This window comes from Rattus norvegicus, chromosome 15 (assembly GCF_036323735.1).
Source record: "Rattus norvegicus strain BN/NHsdMcwi chromosome 15, GRCr8, whole genome shotgun sequence".
NCBI classification, from domain to species: Eukaryota; Metazoa; Chordata; class Mammalia; order Rodentia; family Muridae; genus Rattus; species Rattus norvegicus.
The window spans coordinates 54824292-54845974 of record NC_086033.1 but is presented as its reverse complement, the minus strand read 5'-3'; the positions used below and the strand labels follow the sequence as shown (position 1 = coordinate 54845974).

General features: G+C 37.6%; 2 protein-coding genes across 3 annotated transcripts in view; one reads left to right on the top strand and one right to left on the bottom strand.

The window, feature by feature from the left end:
• The window catches only part of Rb1 (RB transcriptional corepressor 1), a 131132-nt gene that overhangs the window by 66015 nt on the left and 43434 nt on the right, over positions 1-21683 (top strand). The window contains exon 18 of one of the 2 annotated variants that reach the window (XM_039092994.2): positions 922-15170. The exons of the other annotated variant lie outside the window; for it this stretch is intronic. Coding sequence (XP_038948922.1) covers positions 922-975 — 54 coding nt within the window. The 3' untranslated portion in view covers positions 976-15170. Of the gene's footprint in view, positions 1-921; positions 15171-21683 lie in introns of those variants that run through there. 2 annotated transcript variants of the gene reach the window in all.
• On the bottom strand, positions 18056-19865 carry Lpar6 (lysophosphatidic acid receptor 6). The gene has a single exon (NM_001045843.1). The coding sequence runs from the start codon at positions 19254-19256 to the stop codon at positions 18222-18224; it is 1035 nt and encodes a 344-aa protein (NP_001039308.1). The 5' UTR covers positions 19257-19865; the 3' UTR covers positions 18056-18221.

Genomic DNA, 21683 nt, shown 5'->3' with positions numbered 1-21683 from the left:
ATTTTCTTCAAGTGAATACCTTGTAAGACAGTACATTGTTGGATCTTAATTTGGGTTTTTATTGTCACCAGTCGGATGATAATCTGTTTTTGAGACATTTGAAATAGTTCACTTTTCTGTCTCATCTTTCTCTTTTCTTCCTTTTTCCTTACCCCACTTTGTCTCTTCTCTCTGATTTTGTTGTTTGTGTGATTGTTTTTTTGGTTCTTTTGAGGCAGAGTCTCTTGTACCCTTGTTTGCCCTGGTTGTGCAGAATGGTCTTTCTGCCTTGTATCCCAGCTTCTGGGATTATAAGCTTGCCTCCATGCTCAGCTTCTGGAAGTTTTACATCAGCATGATTATTGATATGGTTGGAACCGAATCCTCTTGGTGCTTGTTTTCTTCTTGGCTGTCTCTTTGTTCATTTTCCTCTTTTTGGCCTTCTTTTGCATTGAATGTTTTAATCCATTTTATCTTCTCTGTAGGCTTACTACTTATCCTCCTTTATTTTACTTTGTAATTGGTTGCTTTAAGATTTATAGTATGTGGCCTTGATTTCTCAGTCTACCTTTGAATTATTTTACAACTTTCTCTTTAGTATAAGGACCCAGCAGCCAGGTGTAACAGGACACAGTATTTTGCTACTCTGGAGGCTAAGGCAGGAAAATTGCTTCAGTCCAGGAGTTCAAGGCCAGCCTGGGCAGCAGAATAAAACTTTGTCTTAAAAACAAAGTAACTAACTAATTAACTAACAGATACATAAACTAACTAAAAGAAGGGCAGTGGATAAGAATGGGAAAGAGAAACATTTGAACAGAAAGAATACTTATAGTTATGTCTCTCCAAGCTTTGGGACTGTTACTGAATACATACTATTCAACCTATCAGTTATTTTCTTCCTTCCTCCCTTCCCCCCTCCCTCCTTTTTCTATTTATTTCCAGATAGAGTCTCATTGTATAGCCCTGGATGGTCTACAACTCTATAGGTCAGGCTGACGTCAATCTCATGGAGATCCACCTCTTCCTCCAAAGTGTTGGGATTAAAAAAGCACACAAGACCACGGCAAACCCATTGGTTACCTTTTAGAGAAAGAGAGAAAGAATAAGATAAAAATAAAAATGTATTTTTATTTATTTACATGTTTTTTTGGTGTGTGTTCTTTATTTTTCATAGAGATTTAGATTTTCATCTGATTGATTTTCCTTTTGTCTCCAGGAACTTTTTGTTTGTTCATTCATTTAAATTTTCTGCATTCATGTCTATCTTTAAGGACTATTTCAACTTTTGTGTGGCTGGAAAAACAGGTCACTTCATGCTTGGAAGCTATTTGACTAAGCATAGAAATCTAGGTTACAGCTTTCTTTTCCTGTTTAAACAAGCTGCTACACTGTCTGGCTTGCCTCCTTTCTGAAATCACTGTGTGGTTGCTTCTCTGCTATAGAAGACTTTACTCTCTTTCTGGCTCCTTGTAAGATTTTCTTCCTATTGTTGGTTCTTACCAGTTTTCCTATAACATGCCTTTTTAATTTTCTTTGCTTTGGATATGTGAAAATGTAGGTTTTATCACATTTGGAAAATTGGGCCCTTATACATTAGGATTTTTAATTGACCTCTCTACCTTTTCTTTTGAGATTCCACTCTTTTCTACGTATGTTAAGTTGCTTGTGGTTGTCTCACACCTGACTGCTGCCACCCCCTCCTCTTTTAAAGGATGCTTGTCTCTTATAGTTCATTTTAAGTGGTTCCTAAAACTGTACCTTAAAGCTTTTTGGTATTTTTCTTCCGAAGAATCTAATCTGCTTTTCATTTCATGTGCATACTATATTTTCCAATTCTAGAAGTTCTTACTTAGATTCCTTTTACATCCCTTTAACAGATTCATGCTCCTTTGCCTTCTTGGATACATGGAACATAGGTATTATAACTTTTTAAAAATCTATCTGCTAACTCTTAATGCCTATTTCTTTTTAGATGTGTTTCTATTGACTGACACTCTACTTTCTAACAACCACTTGTTTTTTTGCCTCTTGGTAATATTTTACTAGATTTAAATATGTGAATTTTGCCTTACTGGTTCCTGGATATTTTCATATTCTTACTAATATTCTTGAGTTGTGCTTTGTTTGGGACACATTTAAATTGTAAGTAGTTTGATTGTTTTGTACTCTCTATCCCCAGCTTTCTCTTTTTCTTTCTTTCTTTTTTTTTTTTTTTTTTTTTGTTTCTTTCTTTCTGATTCCAGGAACTTTATCTTTATTCAAACAGCAGTCTTTATATCTAATTTTCCTCCACTATCCAAGAGATGATCTTTTAAGTGCTTTACCTACTGCTTATAGATGGATCATAAGCTTGTCTGCTGTGGCTAGTAGAAACCAGTTTGTACAACCGAGCCTCTGCTCCTCCAGGACTTCCTCTTTAGCACTGAGAAGCTAGCTGTCTCTTGGGTGTGGGCTGTTGTGCCCCAGCTGAAGTGGGTCTCCACAGGCCTCAGCTCTGTTTTGTTAATTCCCTCACCTCAGGGCTGTTTGTTGGGGACCAGTGGGTGTCTATTTCCATTTGTCCCTGTGTTTTGGTGGGGCGCTGCCTACATAGTCAGCTACAGCATGGCACCCACTGCACTGGAGTCGCTGTGGGTCCTCGTCCCCTTGTTCAGCATTTGAAAACTGTCACTTATTTTCTTCAGTTTTGTAGTTGTTTAAAACTACAAAATTTGGTTCTTGTTTCTTCACCAGGCCTGCCAGTTTTTAAATCTGTTAATTCTATATAAATGTGAAGTATACGTCCCTGAGGGTGATCTAGGACATTGTTTTTGTTTTCCTGCATTAAGTGAGTTGGTCTTGTGGGTGCTGTCCTGGAGTACTGCTTATTTTGTGGGGACACCAAAGTGCTACTAGTTCATTATTTCCTCTTAATTCACTTTAGAAAACCACGAGAAAGCTGTCTGTGTCTGTAAATACACATGACATGGTTGACTCAGAACTTTAGATTCTATTCAGTCACCAAACCAAGGAAGTTTGCTTACGCAGTAAATTTTGATTAGTGTGCTCTTAAGCATTAATTTTGATCAGGATACTCTTATGTGTAAAGGTTAAACAATTTTCTTGTCAGTTGTTTTCCCAGATATTTCACGAAGCACAGTATTACACACCAGCACTGTGGCAGTAGGTGATTCAGTCTGTTTGAGTCCTGATTTGGTAGCAAACTCATAAATAGATTTTTAAGATGCTTTGGTATCTTTTGAAAAGTCAAAGTTGACAGGAAGTGAACACAAAAGGGAGAAAAGCCTGCAACTCTGTAAAAGCCAAGAAAGGAGCCAAGGAAAGGGCCTGTATTGTCTGTTTCTGTGAATCATTAGCTCGGTGCACTCTGCACGAAGGTTGCGTGCGGGCATTGGCCATGAGACAATGTGCTGGCTTTTCTTTTCTAAGTTACAGTTTACAAAGAATTATGCCTTACAGGAAAACAATTGAATTGTAAAATAATGGTTATTTGATTTAGTAATTTTTAAAAATATGGGTTAAGACAATGAAACAATGCAGGCCATGTTGACAGTTACACAATAACCAGAGGACTAAATTGAAAATCTATCATGTGATTTTTTTATTTTTAAAACCAGTTTTTTTCTGAAGACATATCAAAGGCTTTAACCTTTCTTACCGTGATCCATTTTATCTTTAATACCACACTTCTATTTTCCACAATTAACTATTATAGCCCTGGGAGACTTGGGAGACTTGGCTTCAGTCAAAGTGAAAAATCTTTTATTTTGTTCAGAATACATTTTTGATATTGGCTGATAACAGGGTTCAGGACTATTCTAAGTTGTGTGTCTCTGACAAAACGAAGTGAGTACAAGTACATAGTTGCAGCAGAAGCAGTGTTTACTAAGAGGATGTTCATCTAAGAGCTGGAGGCAAGGGCTTGAAAGCAGACTGGAGCAGAGAGAAGGTAGAGGGAGTCAGTGCCCTGCAGTGTGTAAAGGTGGGGCCTTCTGTGTGACCGTGCGGTGGACATGGGCTCCTTTCATATAATGAGCTTTTCCATGCAGTCTTCATTACAGTGTGTTTTGCATGCAGTGTGGTATGTTGGCAGTCTGATGAGCACCTTTAATCTCCCCTAGAGGGGGAGGTTTAGTATTAACACGAGTCCCAGGTTACTGACACCTGGACTACTCTATGCCTTCCCACGATACTGGTTAGTTTTAGCTGGCCTTGATGGGTAGGAGGTCATTGCTACCTTGGCCTTTTCCCCTGTGTGCTTGGTGTGAGGCCTTCTGGGATTTCACCTTCTGCCTATTATTTTGTGTCAAATCTGCTTCTAAATTTTCCACTAGTTTTAAGTTTTTTCCAAACATTTTTCCCTTCAATGTAGTTCAATGCAGAGTGCCGAGATTTCTAGGAAAACACTTTTCTATGTCTCTCACATGTTTAATTATTTTAAATACCTGCGTTGTTGTTGTTGTTGTTGTTGTTGTTGTTGTAGTATCATAGTGGCCTTTCTAAAAAGGTATCTTTTATATGTCTCCCACCTTATACTTTAGTGCTAGTTAGTCTTTTAAGTTTCTTCAAACTGTAACTTCCTTTGCTTTACAGAAAAACAGTTATTTTGCAGTGGCTGGAATAGTTTGACTCTCATGGCACAGCCTTTCTTTCTAGCCTGTACCCCAGAGTTCTTTTATGTCTGAGGTATAGCACGTTTGTCTACTGAGGTGTCTGATGTAAGACATGGGACAGAGGACTTCAGTTTGAAGTCCTAGCTCTCCCATCTAAATGCTGGTGTCTTTTTCCTTCCTTTGTAAGTTGATACGTAACTTTTTTTGATTGTCTCTTTTATTTGATGGTTGATGGTGCTAGAATTTCCCTAGAGTCTTATGCTAAGAACATGTTTACCATTTGAGAAAAGTCAAGAGATTCAAGTCTGTCTGCTACAAATATATTGTTTTTAGAAATTTATTTAAAGGTTCAGAATTATTTGTCACTATTGGATGTGAATCCATATTTATTTGAATTACCTCATAATTTCTAAATGATTAAAGAGGTTTTTTTTTCTTTAAAAAAAGACAACATAGGTGTTCTTTATTTCCATTCTCCTTTCCACATATCAGCTATTTTGAAACAACTGTAATTGTCCAAGTGAAATAAATAAAACACAAGAAATAGCCCCAAGTCTCCAAGGAGCTTGTGATCTAGTAGAGAATTGTGGAGGTCAAAAGAACTGGAGTTATGGTTCATAGGTGCTAGGAACTGAACTGGGTTTTCCTTTTATTTTTTTTTAAAGATTTATTTTTATTTATTACATATAAGTACACTGTAGCTGTCTTCAGACACACCAGAAGAGGGCATCAGATCTCATTATAAATGGTTGTGAGCCACCATGTGGTTGCTGAAATTTGAACTCAGGATCTCTGGAAGAGCAGTCAGTGCTCTAAACCACTGAACCACCTCTCTAGCCCATGAACTGGGTTTTCTATAAGAACATTAAGTGCTCTAATCATTGAGCATTTCTCCAGCCCCAACTGTTATACATTTTAAAACACAACTTGTCCTCTTTTCCCACAAGTGGGAGCTTATTTCTCAGTGTTTTAGTATCTTACTGTTGATTGAATTTGGGGAGTCAAAATGAGCTCTGGAAGCTAAAAGGCTACCTGTCTCCTGCAATGTCACCTGTCTCTAATAAACAAGAACTAAGTAATAGTAAAATGCAGAGTGTGGCACATTGGAAAGAGGAACAAATGGAAGTCAAATCCATTTGTGGGTCCTGAAATGAGGTCCAAAAGGCATGTGCAACTCAGAATTCCTTAGCAAGGTGTGGGCCCACTCTTCAACGTGGCTCTGTTCTGCGGTTAAGTTGTCAGAACTATGTGAAAATACTTTCAGGAAATAAGTTTCTCCTCTTACAGGCACCAAGGATTCAGCCTTTCCCTTCCTTTAGTGTAGAATTCCTAAGACATTTTTAGTTTGAGATTGTTTCATTAGTTTGATAGTCAGAGAAAGGTATGAGTGTCTATCTTTAGAATCTTTTTCCAAGACAGTTAGTTACATTACCAACCTGTGAGAGTTGCCTTTAGAGCCAGGTATAGTGATGCATATTTAGGAAGACTGGGGCCGAGGATCTTTTTGAGTTCAAGGCCACCCTGGTCTACATAGTGAATTCTAGAACAGACAGAACTATACAGTGAGACCTCCATCCCTTAGAAAACAACAACAACAACAACAACAAAAACCAGAAAGAAAATGTAAAAGGAAGTTGCCTTTAGCTTGCTCTTCTAAGCAATAATTAAATAACTAATGGTGCAAACCCTTCATTCCCCAAGGTCTGCATCATAACTGCTTGAGAGCATATTTTTCAATGTTAAAAGCAGTTTTCTCAGTATGAATTGCAGTGTTCTATACAGAAATCTATACAGAAATCATCTAGAGATCTTTGAAAATGCATATTCTTCTCTGGAAGGTCTGGGTGGGTCAATCTTTTTTAAAATAAACTTTTTTTTATCTTTATTAACTTGAGTATTTCTTATTTACATTTCAATTGTTATTCCCCTTCCCAGTTTCCGGGCCAACATCCCCCAACCCCTCCCCCTCCCCTTCTATAGGGGCTTCCCCTCCCCATCCTCCCTCCATTACCACCCTCCCCCCAACAATCATGTTCAATGGGGGGTCAGGCTTGGCAGGACCAAGGGCTTCCCCTTCCACTGGTGCCCTTACTAGGCTATTCATTGCTACCTATGAGGTCAGAGTCCAGGGTCAGTCCATGTATAGTCTTTAGGTAGTGGCTTAGTCCCTGAAAGCTCTGGTTGCTTGGCATTGTTGTACATATGGGGTCTCGAGCCCCTTCAAGCTCTTCCAGTCCTTTCTCTGATTCCTTCAACGGGGGTCCTATTCTCAGTTCAGTGGTTTGCTGCTGGCATTCGCCTCTGTATTTGCTGTATTCTGGCTGTGTCTCTCAGGAGCGATCTACATCCGGCTCCTGTCAGTCTGCACTTCTTTGCTTCATCCATCTTATCTAATTGGGTGGCTGTATATGTATGGGCCACATGTGGGGCAGGCTCTGAGTGGGTGTTCCTTCTGCCTCTGTTCTAAACTTTGCCTCCCTATTCCCTGCCAAGGGTATTCTTGTTCCCCCTTTAAAGAATAAAATAAACTTTTTATTGAGACTTTTTTACAATGAATTTTTATCATATTGTACCTCTATTCCCAACATGCTCCTCCTGCTGTTCATCCCTAGGTAACTCTTGTTTTCTGAGACAGAGTTTCTCTTTGTAACCCTGGCTGTCCTGGAATTCAATCTGTAGACCAGACTAGCCTCACACTCAGAGATCTGCCTGCTTCTGCCTCCCAAGTGCTGGGATTAAATCCACCACCACCATTGCCAGGCCCGCCCGCCCGCCCTCCTTTCTTTCTTTCTTTCTTTCTTTCTTTCTTTCTTTCTTTCTTTCTTTCTTTCTTTCTTTCTTCCTTCCTTCCTTCCTTCCTTCCTTTCTTTCTTTCAAGTTGTAAGCCTTTTAAAATATACTTTTTAATTAATGAGACTTTTTTAACAATGTATTTTATCATATTTTACCTTCATTCCTACCCTTACTTCTCCCAGATCTACTCCCACCTCCTCCCTTGCTCTTTCCAAAGTTGTCTTCTGACTTACCCTGATCATCTAGGATACCCATTGAGTCTATTGTATGCTGCCTATGTACTCCTGGGTATGGGGCCGTCCACTGGACCAGGAACAGCTTACCAGAGTCTAAATCCCTGAAGATAACTGACTCCCCTTTCCCCAGAAGCCATCAACTGTCACTAGTTACTTAGTTATGAACTCATGAGCCCTTCTCCACTCCATAGAGTAGCAGGATACTTGATGACTGCTTTTAGATGAACTTACATCCTTAAAGAGCTTTTAGATAAAAACTCCCTGTTGGTTGTTTAATCGCTTCAGTATTCTGTCTGTTGAGGTCTGGGAATTGCTGCACAAACCACTCAGACACAGACCTCAGTTAAACAGGGCTGGTTTATTGAGTGCATACCCCAAGACTGACCAATCAGGGCGGAAGTCTAGACTCAGGAGCTGAACTGCAATGATGAGAGAGAATCCTATAGAGCTGGTCTCATTGGTTGGGGTATTGAACTGCAGTGGGGGACTTGCCTGGTCTAACATTCATGTCTTAACTTGCCAACCAGGATCTACATGTCACTTTCTGTCAAGTAAATTCTCAAGGAGGTCTTGGGAACTTAAATTTATTCAACCCCTCCTCAAAATGGAAGTTTTAATCCAAATGGCTTCTTAGATTGTTGCAGGTGTCTCTTATGTAGAGGAACATCCCAGGGGCAGCTTAGAAAGGCAAGAAACCATAAAAACTCATGCACAAATGCAGGAAGTACTTACTGGGTGGTTGGTTCAAGTTCAAGCTTATTGTAGCTAACTATACAAAGCAATTCTGACTGACCTCTATTGTGACCAGTTTCCAAAAACACCAAAGCACAGAACATAACAGAATATGCAGTTAACTCGGGCATGAGAAAGTTCCCTAGTAATAGCACATGAGTAATGAGCACATTAGTAACAGTACAAAATATCTGGCTAGACAGTTTCGTAGGCCTTAACACTGTCCATCAAGAATGTTTGTCTGGGGGTGGGTCAGGGAGGAGGTATGGGATATGGAACAGTAGGAGAGTAGACTGGGAGGGGAATGAAATCTAGAGGGTAAAAATGAATAAAAAATTCGAAGAAAAAAAAGAATGTCTGCCTAATGTAACTTTGATAATAATCCCGAGTTGATGGTAAGCAGTCTTAGCATTCTCTAAATGTGGGCACTAATTCAAGACACCCAGGCACTAATTCAAGACACCCAGGTCACCCAGTTGGCATTTGAAACCAGATTGTTTTGCTTCCAAACTCCATGGTGATTTCTAGTAAAGTGCTCTGATTCTCTATCAGATTATTTCAGTTAAGTCATTAACAGCATTTTTATTACCTTGATAATATATATTTAGACACTTGGTGTGACAGAGCACAGTACACCTACTAAAATCTAAAGAGAATGCTAGGGAGAATTAAAATACATAGATATGCAGTAGAAATACAAATAAAATTGAGGATAGGAGCATACTGAATAATTTCTTATCTAAGTATTTATCCCTTGAGGTGTACATATACAGGCACTTAAAAAGAGCTAAAACAGAAGCTCCGTTTAATAATTGTTTCCATAATTGCATAAGGTCAATAAAGAAATCCGTGTGTTTATATTACACACACGCACACACACACACGCACACACACACATGCACACACACACACACGCATACTCCAAACAGAAAACCTGAAGAAGAGAGGATAAATGTAACTCAGTAGGAGTCTTCTTTACAAGTGCTGTGAAAAGCCTTACGTCCCTGCTGAAGACCTGGCTTGAAACACATGGTTTTGAACATAAACTCTTCTCCAGGTCTAAACTGTTGCTTATGTGATGTCTAATACTTAAATATAAGTCTATTCTTTTCTCCATGTGTTTGTGTCCTTTAACAACTTTTACTGGCACTGAGAAATTGGTGGAGTTCACTGTGGAGAAATATCTATAATCCACCTTGTCCCTTCCCCACTATACCATCCAAACAATTTACCCAGCCTTTTAGTTTCTGCATTGACTCAAAATGCTAAACAAATTAAATTTTATTAAAAAAAATCCAAGGTAGGGTATGGTAGCACACACCTTTAATCTCAGCCCTCAGAAGGCAGGGATAGGCAAAATTTAAGAGTTCAAGGCCAGCCTGGTCTCCATAATGAGTTTTAAGCCAACCAGAACTAAGCATCAGTCAACTGATCAACCAATCAAACTGTTTTAAGAATAATTTTAATAACTGTAGAAACTTGGTTAGGGAAGCAGTGCTCATAAAAAACCCTACCAGTCACATTCCTTTGGAGTCTTCCTGATTATATAGACCAGCATCAAAATGTTTGCCTCTTAGTCTTCCCAGCACAGGAACCTGGGCCATGGGTTACTGGATCTATTTACTCTTCCTGGAAGCCTTAGAGTAAACGCTGCTGTTACTGAGATTCAGGCATTGTCAGATATCTTGCCTCTGTATTTCTAAGTAAATTATGACTCACTATATTGAATTTTCTGCCCTATAAGTGGAGACATACTGAGCTTCAAGAGCTGTCATGAGGGATAATCATTTATACAAAGAATGTTGAGAAACATCACACTTAATTTTGATTTCCCTTGCTTTGTTCTCTTTCCTCACCTATACAATGATTTCTTAAGAGCAGAGAACTGAGGACACAGAAGTCTGGGATTGTTTATCCTGGCTTATGCCCCACTTTGAGAACTTTTCCCTTCTCTTTGCCTCCTTTACCCTGTCTTTTTCCAAGTAGTAAATATTCAGGGGAAAGGGTCTCTGAGTTCCAGCTTTGTTACATGTGGCCACTCCTGGCTGCTAAGTGGCAGTTGGAATCTATTATATTGCTTTGCTTATGATTCATGTTAGCAATTACCCCATGTCAGTGCTAGCTCACTGTTCAAGTACAGACAGGACAAGAGACAGCGACTGCAGAATGGCTAAGAAGTATCTTCCGTCCTTTCCCTGTGGAATGGAAATACACCAGCTCTGATTTAGAAGATGAACATAGATCACTGACGTGCGAGAATACAGCCCTGAAATCTCTAGTTTCAGCTTGTGATTTCTTAACTAGTACAGCGATGCTAGGATTCTAGATGTGCAAGAAAAAGAGAAATAACTTATGAAACATTCATCTTAACAGGGTAGCATCTGGATTTTTCTAGATCTCTCCAGCAGAGTAAGACAACTCTGAGTGAACGGCAATAAAATAAGGCAGTTATTCTTAAGTCATCTGAAGTCGCTCATTGTGCTTTGTGAAGCAGCACAGCCCTGCTTTCCTGAGCAGTTGTGCCCTAGTGTTCCCTCTTGAGCCCTACACAGTCACTTCAGCATGTGTGCATAGCCCTTTCCTCTGTGCTCTTTAAACTTAATGGCTTTGAGTACTTTATAATTTTGCTCAAAATCACCAAATACCAAAAGTTTGTTTTTGGTTTTAGTCTTTTCCTGTGTTGCTGTAAGTGGAGACTTAAACCGTGTGGGTCGAGACATAGGTCAATGAGGGAAGGCACTTGGCTGCAAACCTGGCAGCCTGAGTTCAGTTCCCGTGCCTCCCACTCCTGTAAGTGTAGTCGGAGTATGCATGCTCGCCCTCCTCCAACACAATAACAAATAAGCGGAATTGTAAGGTTTGCTTTGCTTTGTTTTCTTTCTTTCTTTCTTTTTTTTTTTTTTAAAGCAACGGTAATGAAATGTAGAACAGAAATTTTATTTTTTACTCTTCTGGGTTTTTTAAAGAATTATTATTGCTAAATTTTAGATGGCTTTTTTGTTATTCGTATGTATACTACCATTCACTAAAATAAAACAGAGAAGCTAGGCATGATCACCTCTATCTGTAACCTAAGCATAAGAATAGAGGAATATTTAATTTAAGACCAGCCTCTCTAGGTAGAACTCAAGGGCCGGATGTGTATGTAGTGCAAGGTAGAAGACAGCTTAGCATGCCTGGTGCCCCTGAGGTCCTTACTTTCAGAAAAAGAAAAAAAAAGAGGGTTATATAATAATAGAATTTCCCTTAAGATTTTTATTATACTCTTTTGTGTTTTCTTTCAAAATATCGAATAGATAATTGTTTTTATGCCACTTTATTTTTGGACTTATAATGCTTTGTTATTTTTATCATTGTGTTCCTAGCAGATGTTAAGGTAATTTGCCTGGGATTCTTTCGTGCTAGTTTCTAAATTCATTGTTTTCATTTTTTTTTTTTCTGTAAATATTGAAATGAGTACAGCAGAGAGAGGATTAAGTGTAGGAGTCACTGGATTCATTTGTTCCTGAAAATAGCTTTTATGTTCTTTACAGATTGGACATTTGTAGCATTGTACACATGTAGAATACTACCAGGTTCATTTGACTTCATACATTTAACAAATTCATCTGAAAGCAAACTTTTCCACCATTAAATTCAAATGAAAGGTGACTGATTCAGTGTTTGTGGAGACTGCTGAAGATTGCTTTGCCATGCAAATATGTCCTCTCTGGTCTTTACAACCACCTTCTCCTCCTCCCCTTCCTCCTTTTCTTCATCTTCTTCCTCTCCCTCCTTTTTTTTTTTAAACCAACATATTGGGTTTTGTTGTTGTTGTTCTCTTCAGTAGCTAAAATTTTACTGAATTATATGTGTTCTAGTCTCTTTACTCTGAAGAAGTCCTAAGGACCCAATTTTGAAACCAGTCATTTTAGCCACCAGCAGAAATTACATGAGTGATGTTAGCCAAATGGTATAATTTTAGTGTTACCTAAGCAGCCATTTTTATTTAAATCAACTACTTGTTCTGTTCATCAGGTATTATGTCTTCCCCCTAAGCAATCTACAGTTTTGTTCAGAGTGAATAATTTATGCTGATATTACAAAAAAGTTTCTAAATTTCCAAATACTACAAATATTACAAGTTGAGACCTGTGTCTTTATGTTCTTAAATACATGCTAATATTGATTGGTAAAATTAGTTGGAGAAGTATCCCTTCCTAAAAATATTATTTTGAAGATTATGTTGCTCATAATGAAAAGATTTATAAAAGAAGCCTTTGTTGTTTTTGCTGTAGTAAAGGGGTTTGTTAGTATGGCTTCCCATGTGAACTTACACTGTACATGGTCTTTTCTCATTCTCCCATCTCCCGAAGGATGTTAGAACATCCTTCCCTCTCCTCTTTCTTGTTGTTCCTATCCAACACGATTCTTTATATACTTATATTCTTTTATATACTTACTTCTTAAAATAATTTTTTTAGTTCAAACCAACAAACTTCTGACCACAAACCTTACTTCCTCTCTCCTCAGGACATTTTACAACAACAGAAACATGATCTCACACAAGAACTCACATAGATAGGACAAACTCAGCAGAGCTTAGACGATCAAATGGAAAAGAACAAAAGAAGTAGAGGGATTAATTCATTTTTAAGGATAAAAACAAAATGAACCTGTTTTGATGGATGTAAAAGAATAGAACAGATCCCAATACAAAGAACACACACAGCACAGTGCTTTCAGGGAGATGGGAGCTTCAGCTTCTAAGCATCGCCTGTCATTCTCCTGTCATTGCCAGGAAAATTTTCTATAGTGCCAGCTGGTATATATCACAATTATTATCTGTGGGTCTTATAAAACATAGGTTCCAGATTGTTGGAAACAAAGTTTCTGGGTTGGAGTTGAAGAATTTGTGATTCTAACATGTTTCTGGATGGTGGTAGTGGTGGTCTGAAAACATGAAGTTCTTGGACCCTTGTCTCAGGGAGCCATGCCAGTCTGACAGGAGCTTGCAAGTGTATGTGCCCCTGTGCTGGTAAATCAGAGTATGCAGAGTTTGGGCTGAAGCCTGTAGTAAGTATTGTGCAGTGCATAGTCTATACACAGATAAATAGTTCTAGTCTAACTGTGGGAATTGTTCTCATAAACCCATTGCAGGCTGTGAATATCCTAAGTCAGAAATGCCTTTGATGCCACTAACCTACAGAGTAACTTGTTTGGCCAGTCATGAAGTGGCTGCCAGGAAGCTTGTGACTGTGTTGTTGCCTTGTACTGAAGAGGTATCATGGAACATATTACTAACTGGGAAAAGATAAAAATTCAGTTTGAAGTAGTTTCCATGTAATGTGTACTACTTTCATGCTATTATTAACAAGTAAGTGAGCATACCGCAAATCAGGGACTATCTATACATGCCTGAGCAGCTACCTGCACATATACACCCGGGCTTGCAGTTTCCTATTGATGTCAAACAGATTCCGAGCAGGAACAGCTACATTGACACTTCTGTAACAGATCTGAGTATGCTAGGAGTACAGAGGTAATTTTTTCCTGGGGAGAAAATACAAGAAACTTCTGTGCTATTGGATTAGGTTACATTGCTTCTTATCTTTATATCAAGGAGTACTTGGCTCATTTTCTCTCTGTTCTCTCCAAGAAAGATCAGAATGGGAGGAATGACAGAAAGACTATAATAATAATAATAATAATAATAATAATAATAATAATAAAAGAAATTTTTCTTCAGCTATTGATAATATAGAGACTTAAGTCAGAAAAGGCCCACTTGGTGTGCTAAGCATAATGAGGAATATACATTTGCTCAAACCAGAGTTAAGTTAGTTAGAATGTTAAGAATTATTTATGGAGAATGAAATGCAGTTGTCATCAAGAACACTGGATATTTGATAGTCATGTATTATTTATCAGGCATAAGCGCAAACAATTTTTAGACATAGAATGACTTAAAGTATATTTTTTGTGTAGAATGTAGTATATTTTTTGACATGAAGTTACCAGAGAATATACTTTTAAAAAATGAGAAAGGGGGGTAGGGGAAAAATGAGAAAGGGACCCTAAGAAGAGGATATTGTAGATCATAAGAAAATGAAACAGTCATGGTATAGAAAAAAGGGGGAGGGGAGGATGCAGCTAGTCTAGGAAATAGATGATCTGGGCAAGAACTACACAATGAAAGTGAGGGGTACACGTACACACAGGAGTGCTTAGAAGAGAACGTTGCAGAATGGCCTTGCTTTCCACCTTTAGGTGGGTTTCAGAGACCCATGAGAAACTTTTAACCTCACTAATCCAACCTACAACCCCTAAACTCTGTGTATGTATATATGCATGTGTGGCGGGGGGGGGAGAGAAAATGAGAGGGGGTGAAAGGGAGAGAGAGGGAGGGGGAGAGGGAGAGAGCGAGAAATAGAGAGAAAGGGAGAGAGAATATGACAGTACTTAAGCAAATAGGTAAGGATAAGAGTTTGTAGTTAACTTTCTATTTTTTTAATTGGTCTCTTTTCTTGTGTTAATTTTTCTTTTATTAAAAAAAAATGTTAGACAGTGCCTGGAAAGAAGGCTCAGAGGTTAAGAGAACACACTGCTTTTCCAGAGAACCCAAGGTCAGCTCACAGTATCCATGCTGGATGCTTAGAGTAAGCTATCAGTGCAGCTTTAGGGAATCTAACATACACACACCACACACCACACACCACACACACACATACACACACCACATACCACACACACCACACACACATACACACACCACATACCACACACACCACACACACATACACACACACACACACACACACACACACACACACACACAGTTAACAATACTAAAATTTTATCTTTAAAAATAGATGAATAAAAATGGTAAGATAAAACAGAAATTTGAAAGTTTATACTTGTATGAATATGTATAAGTTGTCTTTAGAAAATATTGCTGATTGAGCCATATTGTCAGTCACCAAGTAATTGTCAATTTAAATGTTTTATACCCATAAGTTTCTTGATTATTCCTTTTGAATTTTGAACATAACATGGCTTCCATTGAAAAACTCATTTGTAGTGGAAAAGAGTGGATCTTATCTTCCTTCCCTCTGGAGTTGGATGGCCAGTAAGTGTTAAAAAAAGTTTGGTTGCTGAGAAAATAGCAAAAATTCTTCTAGGCATTAATAATTTAATAAATGACAAAAGATAAAGTTCATTGGGGTTTCACCGCACATAACCAAAGGCATTTCATCCACAAATTAGTCTTTCTGAATTAGAAGTATGAACTCTTCTTCATTTTTTGTTTTCTGTTTCCCAGCTCAGTGGCCAATTTCTTTAATGATCAGTAAGTATAATTAGAATTTACGCTTCAAATTTATTGTTAGTATTTTGAATAAGCCTTGCTCAGAACCTTGATAGTATCTTGATTTTCTTTATTTTTCTGTGGAAAGACAATGAACAGCATATGTATTAAGTTTGGAGCCAGTTTTTAGGATGCCATAAAGCTGTCTTCCATGACAATACTCTGATCTTACTGTTCTTTGAAGAAAGGCAGTGTAAGAAGATGTCTTCTATCATCTGTCCCTTTATGAAGATGTTGAAAACTGGGAAAAGGCAGGAATGGGAGAACTGATACTGTCATTTTAAAGTAATAAAAAAGAGTTTCAATGTTTTAATATATGTTTGTGAGTGAAGAGGAAATAGAAAACCCTAAAATATATAATTTACCTCACACTTCATCACTCACAAAGGAAAATAACACAAATTTTGTTGTGCTTCTTTTTTGTCCAGATAGGTAAGGTAGTGTTGGGTATTAAAGCCAGGGTCTTCCATATACAGGTAAGGTAGTGTTGGGTATTAAAGCCAGGGTCTTCCATATACAGGTAAGCACTGTATTCCAGGGCTGTATCACCTGCCTTTCGTATTTGATACAGATGAGAAAATTGCAACTTTTTAATCTGTTGTAATACTTTGTTAATGTTATAAGAGTTGCATGGTGGTGGTTTATGCCTTTAATCCCAGCACTCAGGAGGCAGAGGCAGAGGCAGAGGCAGAGGCAGAGGCAGATAGATCTCTTGAGTTCAAGGACAGCCTGATCTATAGGGCAAGTTCCAGGGCAGCAAAGACAACACAAAGAAACCCTGTCTTGAAAAACAAAATAACAAAAGAATTTTACAAAATTTTTGACTCATGTATGTTGTTCAGACAAGGGCAGTAAGAACTTTTCCACTGAGTCTAGTACTAACAGTTACTTGATGACTGTCTTTCTTAACATTTTAAAGAAAGATTCCTGCCTGGAGATCCCCATTAGGGTTTTCTCATGACTCCTGAACATGGAAAGTTTGGAGAAGTGCAGAACTCCATGATCCTTTCCTCTTGATCAGTAGACTGCTAGCTGCTTTTCAGCTCAACAGTGGGTATCCAAAACTGCTAAATACATTTCATTCTTTTGGTGTGACATCAAGTACAGGAACCTATAGGGCAATTGAAGTAAACGTCACTCTGTGTGTGTGTGTGTGTGTGTGTGTGTGTTCACTAGTTTATTTTTTGTTAAAGGTTTACTTTTCTTTAGTTTTACCTATTAAAAAAAAGTGGGTGTTTAAAGAAAACTTCCATTTGCATGGTATTTATTACAAGGAAACTTATCTAAGATAGAAAATGATTATGATTTTTCAAAAATCATTGCAGCCCAAACTCAGAAAAAGGTAAATTTATGTATTATAAAGTATATGTTAGTACTGCATTCAAACTTGAAAGATTAACATGTTCTACCATACAGTCTAACTCAGAATTCAACTATATATTATTTTTCTAAAATTAAAACTTTGGAAAATGCCTTGAATTAGGAGAGGGTATATTGAAAAATGAAATTTTTATGTAGCTGGTACTTTCCTCTGTCTCAAAGCCATGTCTTTGTCTGTTTTGTACAATGAAAATGTAATTGTGCTTAGTTATTTGTTCTTCTAGTTTGTTGCTCTCTCTGTTCATACTTAATATATCTAACATTTTAGCATTTTTTTTCCACTTGAAATAACATTTTCAGTTACTTTGTAGTTGATCTAAAGTGGGAGAGGAAAAGAAATAAAAAAATATACATCACATTCTAAAAACTCATGTACTTCACTGTTCTGGTAATTTCTAGACCAACATTATTGAAAATACAAGTTTTTTGTTGTACTTTCAAAATAAACATTTGGCAACATTTTACTTTTTAATTTTCCTAGCAAGATAGTACTTTATTAGTTTCCTTACTTTAAATTTTTATACTATATATCATTTTGAAATTGGGCGTTGCAGCCAGAATATAAATCAAAATAGTAATTTAACAATATACTATATAGTTAGGCACTTTTTTTTTAATGAATTGCCTACAAAGATAAAGTGTCATGCAGAAGACTGCAGGAGTCTCTGGGAGGAAATACTCTAAAATGTTTACTATTTCAAATTGGTTTTCTTCGTTGTTTACAGTTTAAGGCATGATAAGTACTTTTAATCTGAAAATAGAAGTGAAATATATTTCGTAAACTATTACTTAAACAACATCTGGATTCACTATAAAACCATTTAACAGACGTTTGAATTAAATCATTTTGTGAAATACAAAATTTTAAAAGTATCACATTATTTAAATCATAATTGTCTTTAGATCTTAACTTTATAGTTTCTTTTTAATGAGGAAAGAACACGTGAAAGTAGTTCAAGAAAGTAAAATGGAGTGCATACAAGAATAGAATATATTTTAATGTTAACTCATCAGACACAAACTTTCTTTAAAAACAGGTAACCGTCCGTAGGTTAATTTTCTGTTGGAGCTGGAGAAATAGTTTCCCAGAGCACAGTTTTCACAGTTGAACACGGAGCAGTCCCAGTGGTTTAGTCAGGCAGCTTATATTGCAGATTCATTATCAAATATCTTATTTTTTAAGGTCTGTAGGTTGTGTTGGATAAAATTCTCGGTGCCCTGAACTTCAGAGAACCTGGAGTCACTCCTTCTAACAGACCAGCTCTTCATCTTTATTGAGTTCTGGATCGTGTCTGAAGTGAAGTAGTAAACAATGGGGTCAAAGCAACAGTTGGAGACAGCAATGCAGAGAGTGATGGGGTACATCGTTCTCACTGCAGCCCCCACAGAGCAGTTAACAAAGGTCTGTGTTCTCACGAGAGAATACAAAATGAGGTTGATGTTATAGGGCACAAAACAGAAACAGAATATGACCAAGTGGACAAAAATCATTTTTAAAACCTTGGTTTTGTTCATTTTGCTTCTGCTTAAAGTAACAGGCTTATTTAAAGTCCTTAGCACCATACTAGAACACGTTACGTTCAAAATGAGGGGGATAAAAAACCCCACTATTTCAATGAAAATCACAATCCTGGAGAGATAAGTTTTCCATGTGGCTGCTGGAAAGTTCTCAAAGCAGGCTTCTGAGGTATTGTTACCCTGAGAGTGGGTCGACTGAAAGAAAACTGCAGGCGCACTTCCTCCCATCACGGTGAACCACACAGCAATGCAAACAATCTTGGCATTTCGTTTAGTTCTTAAAGTCTTCGACTTAAATGGGTAGACAATTGCCAGAAATCGATCTACACTGATACAGGTTAAGAACAGAATGCTTCCATACATATTGGTGTAAAACAGCATTACTGAAATCTTACAGAGCAGATCTCCAAACGGCCAATTCCGTGTTGCAAAGTAAAAGATCCGAAATGGCAAAGTAAAGACGAAAAGTAAATCTGACATTGCCAGGTTAATCATGTACGTTGTAGTTTCGTTTCTCACTTTGAGGGCACAGATGAAAATGTATATCGCAACACAGTTGGATATCAGCCCAAGCACAAACACCATGCTGAACATGCACCCATACAAAGTGTACTTAAAGGAGTCGTCATAAGGGCAGTGGGAGCCGTTGGCGCTTACCATTGTCGGGCAGCACAGCCTACAGGAGCCCTTCTGCTGGCAGCGGTCGCCTTGGTATTCAGATGTGGTCACAGCAACAACCAATTTATTTACAAATTATTTGTTTCTTTTCTGTTCTTATTAATACTTTCTTCTCTGAACTCTTCAAAGGAAGCATGAAATGTGTTGCTTAAAAGTTTCTAGTAGATTCTTCAGGAAAATAGTCTCATTTTCTGGTTTAGAAAATCCATGAGTCCGAGTTTAGTTAACTGACAGAAAATGCAGTCCAGGAAGCCAATCCATAAAGCTGCAAGCGTAAGGAAAAACTTCCAAGTTGAACAGGACCAGTCCACATGTAAACTTGTACTTCAGCCGTCAAGGCAAATATTCCAAAATTAAAATGTCTTCACGTTCAGAATGTTCAGACGTAAATTACCAGTCTTTAGTCTTTAAACACTCGCAGTCCGTCGTCCTCGGGTACTTTGTCCTTCTTTTTATTCTGTCTTCGTATCTCTACATTGATTCCAGATGGTGATAGGCAGAGTCTTTTAAAGGATCCCAGATAAATTCCTAAGCATGTTAGCTCTTGCTGAATGGAGGCCTTTCCGAGGTTGCCGGCTGTATTGTGAGATGGGCTGGCTCTGAAGTGAGCAAGAAAGGCTTCAGAGATTTGTAATATGACATCACAGGAAGAAGAGGCTGGGTTTGGACAAAGGAAGGCTTCAGCCCAGTTGTTTGCAGTTCCTTTAATCTGACAATGTGTCTGCTGGGAATGTACCTAGGAGGCTTGCAAATGGTCACTGGCTGTCCAGCTGAGTTAGGCATTAACTCTTTTCATACCAAACTGCTTTCTGGGGATTCTGACTTCTCCAAAGTGGTTTGTTTTGTTTTAGTAAGGGAAAGAAAGAAATATATCAGCATAAGGAGGATTCTTTCTTCTTGCTTTTTTTAGTTGGGATATTGCCTTCTTTAAAAAAATAAAATTCGGGTTTGGGGATTTAGCTCAGCGGTAGAGCACTTGCCTAGCAAGTGCAAGGCCCTGGGTTCGGTCCTCAGCTCCGAAAAAATAAAATAAAATAAAATAAAATTCAAAATCTTTAGTGATATGAGTGGACATTTTAAAGAACTGTCTAATGGCCCAAGGCAGAACCTTAAGTTATTAAGGATTTGACTGAAAGGCTGGCAGTTCTGCTACTCTTAGCATCTGTTTTGTTTTTTTAATTGCTCTTTAACATTTAATTTAATTGGCATGATTGGGGGTAACTTCAATCTTGCGTCTCTTTAGTTTTTGATAAATAATGTTCTAACATTTTTCTTTGAAACTAATTTTCTAGTTATTAAATTTTTTTTAACTTTTGCTACATGAAAGACTACATTGAGAATGCTTATTTTTTTTCCTGGAGGAATATAGCTCAGGAGGGAGAACAGTACCCTAAAACTTTTGTTCTTTAGTGCAGTATCAGTCTTTTTACTCACAACTTAATGTAAGCGTAATGGGAAAGTGTACTTTGTAAAAAGGGCTTCCCCTCTTTTAAATTAATTTAAATAACTTACAGCAGAGAATCAGAGTCCTATTGCTGGCCTGGATTTAAGTTGATGATTTTTCTTCTCATTTCCTCCCTGTCTTCTTCAGCTTCTCTCACGCACTGGCTGCATGTTGGGATATATTTTAGATCCTACTTTCATCTCTAAATTTGGGGCTGAAGCTCTTCATTTGGGGTCAATAAAGGCAATTAAGAACACGTTTCTCCACAACCCTTAGTGTAAGAATTAAAGTGGACCCAGGTGGTCTGTACCTTTAAATTAGGGTTGCTCTAGTGTTCAACAACTTTTGATGGTGAATTGCAATGTTTTTATTGTTTTGATTAGGAATTTCATCTATGATCAAATAACGCAGTATTGTTTACAGGCAGTTAAGATTGAGGGTCTAAATTTCTTTGCATTGTTTTTGGTGTGGAAAGCAGATGCATGTGTTCCTATAGGAAGATAGGAACTTTGAGTGCAGTGATGAACAAGGAACATTTTCTTCTCAATGGAGAAATTTTTCTGTTAATAGCTATTTTAGGAAAAATATAATATATATATATATATGTATGTATGTATTATATATCTGTATGGCCTGGTACTGTCCTTGTTTACTTTCGTTTTGAAAACAGTACTTTCTCAATAAAAGGATGAAAACTTCTGTACTTCCTTCTACATATCACTCTTGTTTCTTGACTGTTAGTCACTTACCTGTTCATTTCTAGTTTTTTCAATTTTAATTAATGATGCTCAAAATGGATATTCACTATCAATGAAGCTTTTTTTTTTTCTTTTTTCTTTTTTTTGGAGCTGGGGACCGAACCCAGGGCCTTGCGCTTGCTAGGCAAGCGCTCTACCACTGAGCTAAATCCCCAACCCCAATGAAGCTTTTTATTACTATCAACAATACATATTTATATTCCAGAT